Raw genomic sequence first — 8539 nt, forward strand, 5'->3', positions numbered from 1 at the left:
TGAGCTGGAGGGGTTGTGTTGGAGTGCGGGTGAGGGGCAGAGATGAACAGGTGGCATGTTTGTGCAGAATTGGAGACGAATGCGCGTTCTGTCCGCGGCTGCGGGTGTGCGTGGTGGCCCCTCGTGTGCACGGTGGCTATTGCTGTGTGGGTGCCATGGACGTGCACCGTCCAGCTGTGCTGCGGCCCTGGCAGGGGTGGCATCCACAGGCCCGCGTGGGCACCCCTGGCCTCTCTGGTGTCCTTCACCCCGGCTCTCAAAGCCCGCGAGCCCGCCTCCCGTCTGCCCGCGAGAGGAAGCTGTTTCCGGTTCTGGGGACCTGCGCTTCGCTCCGCTTGGCCCCGGCACTGTGCAGGGACCCAGATGGTGGGAGCATTTGTCCTAATGACAGAAGGGACGGGTTTCTTGGCTCCAGGCTCCACGTCCCAGCATCTTTGGCTCCAGCTTTCATTAAGTAATGGCTTCGTGGTTCTCCCCAACTCCCCTCTCGCGCTCTCCTGATTCTTGGGCTTTTCCTTGGCTACGTAGACTAAACATCCTCTTCCTTGTCATCCACTTAAAATAGCCAAGTGCTTCTGATTAAAAACATGATGTTCAGAACCGCCAGGAGGTGTAGATGGAGGCGCTCCAGTCAGAGGCAGCTACACGGAGGAGCCTTTCCGAAATGGAAGCGGGATGAGAACCGTGTCACGGGGTCGGGGCCCCACCCTGATGCGCACCCTCTTGGTACCTCGCTGCCCAGCACAGGGACCCCCGGGCCCGTCTGCCTGGGCACCTGCCCACCGGCCCTTGTGCTTCATTTTTTTCAGTGACTTTCTTTTTTTATTTTTAAGATTTTTTTTGACGTGGACCGTTTTTAAAGTCTTCAGTGAATTTGTTACGATATTGCTTCTATTTTGTTTTGGTTTTTTGGCTGCAGGGCATGTGGGGTCTTAGCTCCCCGACCAGGGATTGAACCCACACCCCCTGCACTGGAAGACAAAGTCTTAACCACTGGACCGCCAGGGAAGTCCCTCAGTAACTTACTTTCTAAAAACGACCCAAGTATATACAGATATCCCACTGTGGTGTGATTCTGTTTGGATCCAAGGACGTTAAACAAATTTGTAAGTAGTAGACCACGGTTGTAAGGCAATTAGAAAAACACAGGTGAGCCAGAGGAGAGTCAACTCAGAATCCTGCCACCTGGGAGGTTTTCACCTGAATATTCCTGTGCCTGCCCTGTGTGGGGATGAGGCCAGACTCAGTTGTGGCCACGACATCAAATTCCCCAGGAAACCGTTATCTGGTAGGTGTTAGGGAACCAGAGCCGAGCTTTCACAGCCTTTCTTTTTTGTTTTTTTTGCGGTACGCCGGCCTCTCACTGTCGTGGCCTCTCCCGTTGCGGAGCACAGGCTCCGGACGCGCAGGCTCAGCGGCCATGGCTCATGGGCCCAGCTGCTCCACGGCACGTGGGATCCTCCCGGACCAGGGCACGAACCCGTGTCCCCTGCATCGGCAGGCGGACTCTCAACCACTGCGCCACCAGGGAAGTCCTCACAGCCTTTCTTGACCTCTTAGATCTGGCCTCCAGCCAGGCTGAGACGGGGAGGCTTCTGCATCCCGAGCAGGCCCCCAGTGGGAAAGGCAGACCCACGAAGGCATGGCGTCGGCGGGCCGTCTGCCTGGCACCTGCCCACCCGCTGGTAGGGCTTCCCTCTCCAGTCCTCAGTCTCCTGATCTAGGACCAAGCTGCCCAGGGTAGCTGGGCCTGTATAGAGGGTAGAGCACAGCAAGCATTGTTAGATGCCGTGAGGGAAGAGCGCATCAGCTTAGTGGGCCCTTGTCTGGGAAGGCTGCCCATGGGCCATTTTATCTGGGTCTTGAAGGATAGGTAGGAGTTTTCTGGTCCGAGCACTCCAGACCAGCAATGTGCAGAGGCACGTAACAACATGCTTGTCACTGTGCTGGGATGCAGGAGTGCGAAGGGGAGGAGGGGCCTGATCCTGGAGGAATCTGGGCCTGGTGGATACGAGGAGCCTCATTCTAGGCGTGGAGTGAAGCAGGCTGCCGGCGGGGGCAGCTTAGAAGGCGGGAGGCCACTAAGGAGCTTCTTCCTGGGTAGGATGTGAAGGGCCCTCTGAGGACGGAGGGCAGACAGATCCAGGATGCAGAATGGAGGATGCAGGAGCCAGGCACAGGGAAACATCGAGCTTAGAACGGGCCGGACTTCTTAGCGGCTGAGTGGGAGTTGGGGGTGGTTCCAGCTCCACGTTACAGACAGGGAAGCAGGTTCGTTCCACAGCTGGCCTGTGGTCACACTGCTAAACAGTAGTGAAGCTGGGCTTCGGACTTGGGTCTCTCTCTGACTCCGGAGCCCCTGAATATTGGACATTTGGGAAGGTTGCTGTATCAACTAAGATCATCACGGTTACAAATAATAACTTATTTGCTCATATACCCAAAGAGTACTGAGATAAAGCCAGCTTCAGGTAAGGCTTGATCCAGTGGTATGGGAGTGTCACCAAGGATCTGGTCTCTTTAGCATTAGCTTCGCCCTGGGACTGGCCCCAAGATGGCTGCCACCAGCTCTAGAGGTGACACAGGACTTTGTCCTTGTCCCAGTGTCCCTACCTGGTGCCCTAGGAGTTACTGTGACTACCTGGCTACGTAGGGGCTGGAGAGGGCAATGGGCTCAGGCCAGATCACGTGCCCACCTGGGCACCTGGGGAAGCTGCGGAAGGAGGGGGCGCTTTCCAGGTGGTTTCCATCCAGGCAGACTTAGGTGCTGGCGCCACCCGCTATGTCCTGCGGGTAACGTGCTGCTTCCTGATTGTAAAGCAACCGTTCTTGAGGCACCTGTGGCCGTGGCTGTAAGAATCTCTCTTTTTTTTTTCTTTATAAAACTAAGGACACCAGAAACAGATTGACCCAGAAACATTCAAAGACTTCTACAACTGCTGGAAGGAGGCAGAAGCAGAGGCCCAAGGGGTCAACCTGCCTTTTTCGGTGACGGAGCAGCTGGACAAAAACGAGTGTGTGTATAAGCTGTCAAGCTCCGTCAAAACAAATCGCGGCGTGGGCAAGATCGCCATGACCCAGAAGCGCCTGTTCCTCCTTACTGAGGGGAGGCCGGGCTACGTGGAGATTTCCACCTTCAGAAACATAGAGGTGAGGGCAGCTCTGGAAGCCGCCTGGGCTTGGGAGGTGCAGCAGCCGGACAGCCCACCGGGCTCTGCCAGCCGTGGGCCCGTCACAAGCCACTCATGGTTTGTGCCTCAGTTTGCTCACCTGTAAAGTGGGAATAAGGATGCACCCTCCGAATAGGAGTGATGTGAGGACTGAATAGATGGAGTGGGTGATGTGTTCAGAGCAGGAAGTGCACCGACAGCAGATTCTCTGTTCAGCTGACTTGTATTTGGGGGAAGAGCAAGAAGCAAGGCAGGCTTGTCCTTTCGCTGACCTGGTTCGACAATGTAGGAGAAGCATAGACGTTTCTTTACTGGGAAACGGCCGTGGGCCAGCCCGTGAGCGGTTCCATCTCGTTTCCTGATCAGGTTCCTGGCTGGCCCACGCTGTTCATTTTATAACAACTTTAAATGTCATCTTCCCCACTAAGGGAATCTGAGTCGAGATCCTGACTCATGGCTTACCTTTATTTTCCCAGGTTTATTTCCTAAATCTATAAGCGGTGTGTTCCGTGTGTTAATCCAGTTACTGCATATTCCCAGAGACAGAAGAGGCATGAGAACTCCCCTGTGGCCCACGCCTAGGGCTGGGCCAGTGGACGCACCTTCTCACTGGTTCCTTCAGTTTTCCCCCCAAGCCTGCTTTGACGGGCTTCCTCCCAGAAGTCCAGAGACAGAGATTTAAGGAGGTGAAAGAATGAAGCATCTTTAAACGCTGAGGACGAGTCCACCGGTGTGTCTCTGTCGACGTGTGGCTGACAGGTCACACTTAGACCCACCAGGAAGGCTCGCTGAGCTCCAGACACCGCCGTGACCCTGACTCCCCGTCACCTGTCTCTGAGAACAGACCACCTGGAGGAGCCCTGTTCACCCCACCCCGGGCACCCGGCGCCGGGTACTTCAGGGCCTGCTTGGGTCCTGCCGGACCTCCCACCCGGGCAGCCCCAGCCCCAGGCCAGCCTCAAGGACTCTGCCTTCCCATGGGGATGTCAGCCAGTGCCCAGTGGGTCCCCTCAGTGTGTGCAGACCGCCACCCCTAAATGTATTTCCTATTGACTCCAGGATCCCTGCGGGTGTCATTTCACTTACTTGGCTCTTTTTCCCTCTGCAGGAAGTCAGAAACACCACAGTAGCTTTTCTGCTCCTGAGAATTCCCACTTTAAAAATCAAAGTGCTGTCCAAGAAAGAAGTCTTTGAAGCTAATCTTAAAACAGAGTGTGACCTGTGGCACCTGATGGTGAAGGAGATGTGGGCTGGGAAGAAGCTGGCCGACGACCACAAGGTCTGGGGCCCGGTCTGCCTTTTTATTCTCACCCAAGGCTCATGTCTCTATAATAATGCTCAGCATAAAGCCGGGTGGGACTGGGGCCTGGGCCTGGGCCTGGGCGCGGGATCCATTGAATTAGATGAGGTCTCATCAGAAGGCATTAAGGATGCTGCGGTGCGCGTGACCCAATGCAAAGCCCTGGGGTCTTGGGGGACGCCCTGGGGGCAAACGCAAGGGCTGGCAGGGTGGTGTGGGTGGACTGTGGGAGTGACCACTCTGCACTGCCCCCTGCCCCTGGTGACACCCCAGGGAAGGGAGCGTTGGGGGCTGGACTCTGGCAGGTCTGAGCTGGGTGGTCCGGGCACACCCTGCTCTAAGCGGCTCTTCATTTTTCCCCTTCACAGGATTAGGGTTTTGGTTGGGGGGAGGTGTTAGATTCCTTCCACAGGGTTACATTTATATCCTAGGGACTTCTGTACCTTCATTTACTTTGGGCCAAACTGATGGCTTTGATCACACCAAATTAAGACTTCCTAGTCATGAAGGGTACCGTGGACGGAGGGCAAGACTGAGGACACACGGTGCAGGGGAGATATTTGTCTTGTCTAAATGGCAAGATGAGACAGGAAAACACACAACAAAGTGGGCAAAGAGTACGAATAGGGGACTCTCATGAGGGAGCAGTTCAGAAGGTTCTGGAGAGCTGTGCCCACGGATCCTCAGGGAGATGCAGGTGAGGGCGGCACCCAGTGGAAAGCGTCAGGAAGAACGTATGTTCAGTGGTGGGAGAGCTGCCGTTTCTGATGGACGTTCTGTCACTGGAGAAGCCCAAGGTCATGGAGACAGAAGGAGCGTTTCTGTTTGGAGCAGGAAGCGGGGACTAGGTCCTAAGATTCCAATACTCTGTGACTTCGCGGCTCCCTGTTTGGTTTTATACCCACTGGTTTATTTACCACACACTGGCTCATCAAAGCCCGTGGGCTGGCAGACGTCTAAGGAGAGTCGTACGGACTCACGTCCCGCCCTCTCCTTTACAGTGTCTGCGGCTGCCTTTGCCCTTGACGGCAGAGCTGAGTTGTCGTGGCAGAGACTGCATGGCCCACAGACCCTAAAGTGTTCAGCACCTGGCCCTTTACAGAAGTTTGCTGACCCCTGGTATAAACAGCCAGTGTATGTCTCAACTCAGAGGACGTGATCACGTGACATCAAACCCAAATCTAAACTCTTCACGTGGCTTTGAAAAACACACATCTTTGAAAGGGTTGTTTTATGTGACGTGACAAAGTCTTAGAGTGAAATGATTTCAGTGAAGCTGTGCTGAGATGACTGTCCCTCCCACAGGACCCCCAGTACGTCCAGCAGGCACTGACCCACGTCCTGCTGATGGACGCCGTCGTGGGTGCACTGCAGTCGCCCGGCGCCATCTACGCGGCCTCCAAGTTGTCTTACTTCGATAAGATGAAGAACGAAAGTAAGATCAGCATGTGTTCAATGCAGCCGCGGTGTCCTGAGTTATGTCTTAAGTGATTTTTATCTGGTTGACTTTTGTCTTGTCCATTAGAACCAATCCCAAATGTCTCAAGTTTTTCTCCTGTACTTTTCATTTTTGAATATCACCCGTTGTTCTGCATCTTTCCTTTCCTCACTTAATACCTTGGAGCTCTGTGCTCCTCAGGACACGTCGAGGCACCTCATCGTTTCAGTGTCTGGGTTACTAGAGTCCATTCTACCCCGGATGATATGGCTCCTGAATCTTAGTTGTCGGCGACGGAATTGCTGCTGGCTGGTTCAAGCAGAGCAGAAATTCGTGGAAGGCTGTTGCGCGACTCACGGAATCGCCGTCATGGTCGCTGAGTTCTGCGGTCAGACACACGCCCACTGCGGAGCTGCGGGGGCCTCTGTGCCCGGCTGCCCCTGGCTGCTGGACCTCGCCGCGCGAGCGCGTGGAGGCCCCCGATGGCCATCTCTCTTTTTTCTCTCGATTTGGTCAGTTTCCCTCCATAGCAATTCTCTGATCTCCGCCTGTAGCTTGAAATCTGGCTCTCACATTCTGGAAGCCATATGGAGGTTGGTGGTAAGCTCAATTTTTTATTTTTAGAAGATTTTTCAAGTCTAGGAAATAGCAAGTCGGTAAGAATAGCTTTATGCATCATTTTAGCTACTTCTATTTTGTTTCAACTTTTAAATGATCTCCTAAAACCAACTGTCCTGCGCTTTGCATAAAGAAGCAGAGAGTAGAGGATTACTTATCGCTATTAACATTACTATGTGCCGGAAGTCACGTGTGCTAGGTTAAACCCACAACATGAAATTAATTCATGAAACACGGATGAACAAGTTGTAGGATGTTTTTAAGATGACATCTAGTTCTATCTGTATGCACTTTTTTAAAAATAACGGTTTTATTGAGATACAGTTCACCTACCGTTCCTTTTTACAGTGCACGCCGTACTGGTTTGAGTGTATTCAGAGTTGTGCAGTCGTCAGCATGATGGGTTTCAGAACATTTTCATCACCCCAGTGATAAGCCCCATGCATTTGGCAGCCACCCCTCACCTGCTTCAGCAACCGCTAACCTCCTTTCTGTCTCTCTGGATTTGCCACACTTTGGCCGAGTCTGTGCACTTCCTCTAAGTGAACTCATCGGGGTGTGTCCTGTGTGTCTAGCTTCCTTCATGTAGCATCACGCTCCAGGCTTCACCCGAGCGGCAGGTGTCACTGCTTCATTCCTTTTGGGCTGCGTGTATTCTGCTCTGTGGATACGGCACAGTTTATCCAATCCTCACCTCCCAGCTGTCGTGAATAGCGCTGCTGTGAACGTTCACATACAGGTTTTTGTTTGGACGTGTGTTTCATTCCTCTTGGGTGTATACAGCCAGGAAGACACTGTTGTTTAAACTGTCGTCCCAGAATCAGGGCAAACAAGCCTCAGTTATGTGTGGATTCCCCCTGGTGCATTTTCCTCTTTGCTGTGTCTGTCACTAACTGTGCGATCCCTGGAGCTTCCTGGTCCGAGGACCCCCCCCCCCCCTCACCGGGAGCAGACAGGATGCTCCAGTTGCTGGAGTGACTTGGAGGCGCCCTTGTCAACAGTCCTAGAACCAGACATCGATTGCTGGGTTTGTCCCCCCCCCTTAATTAGGAACAAAATCAAATACACACTACCCTTCAGCTGCTTAGACCACTCCCAGCTCATGCCTGATCTTTGTCAAGAGTTTACAGAAAAGCCTTCTCACTCCTCTGGAAATAACACACAGTTACCACGGCAGCACCCAACAAATGACACTCTTAATTCCATACGGCGAAGGGGGGATGGTCCAAGCTCAGTGTCCCTGATTCCTTGTTCCCAATCAAGAACTGTTTTCCCTTGTGTAAAGCGGAATGAGGCAACCATACATGATCCTGGGCTTAAGTTAAGAGCTTATGGTCCATGCGTGATGGAAGGTCTAAAAATGAAACTTTCTGAAATCTGCACCCCATCCCTGGGGTGGGGCATTTGGCAGTGACTGGAGGTATCTGTGGGGGGGGGGTGTGTGTATGTGTGTGGCAGTGGGGAGGTTGCTACTGGCATTGACTGGGTGAGGCCAGGGGTGCTGCTAAATGTCCTACAGCACACAGGACGCACCCACGGCAGCCACATTATATGACAAGGGTGAGAAACCACTCGTGGGTTAGATTTATGGAGAAACGTGTAAAGTCTTCTCTTGGCTAGACCATACGTGACGGTTGAGTGTGGACAGAGGTCAGATCATTCAGCTTGAGAGCTGTGTTTAAACAAAAAGCAATGTGAGACGTTGGCAAATGCTCGCCCTCTGGCCGGATACGCTTGGCTTTACTTTAATGTCCAGTTTAAAGAGAGCGTCGTCTTCACAAATTATGAAGTTTTACCCCAGAGCTAATACCCTAAGGAAAGCAGAATGTGCAAGTCTCTTGGATGACCTGGGTCTCCTCCCGTCTGGGGAACTAATCCCCTGTGTCTGCATTTCAGTGCCCATGGCAGTTCCGAAGACGACCTCAGAGACCCTGAAGCACAAGATCAACCCTTCCGCGGGAGAGACCCTCCCGCGCGCCATCGATGTCCTGCTCTACACCCCAGGTGGAGGCC

The 8539-nt window shown here is 53.4% G+C and overlaps 1 protein-coding gene across 11 annotated transcripts in view; it reads left to right on the forward strand.

The window, feature by feature from the left end:
• Positions 1–8539, forward strand: part of DENND3 (DENN domain containing 3) — a 59358-nt gene that overhangs the window by 33516 nt on the left and 17303 nt on the right. For 8 of the 11 annotated variants that reach the window (XM_073794850.1, XM_033842749.2, XM_019931948.3 and 5 more), the window contains 4 exons: positions 2891–3150; positions 4279–4449; positions 5776–5905; positions 8423–8536. In XM_073794850.1, the coding sequence (XP_073650951.1) occupies positions 2891–3150; positions 4279–4449; positions 5776–5905; positions 8423–8536 (675 nt within the window). The remainder of the gene's footprint in view (positions 1–2890; positions 3151–4278; positions 4450–5775; positions 5906–8422; positions 8537–8539) is intronic. The other 3 variants (XM_019931949.3, XM_033842746.2, XM_019931950.3) reach the window with 1 other exon arrangement.

Source organism: Tursiops truncatus, chromosome 17 (genome assembly GCF_011762595.2).
Source record: "Tursiops truncatus isolate mTurTru1 chromosome 17, mTurTru1.mat.Y, whole genome shotgun sequence".
Lineage (NCBI taxonomy): Eukaryota > Metazoa > Chordata > Mammalia > Artiodactyla > Delphinidae > Tursiops > Tursiops truncatus.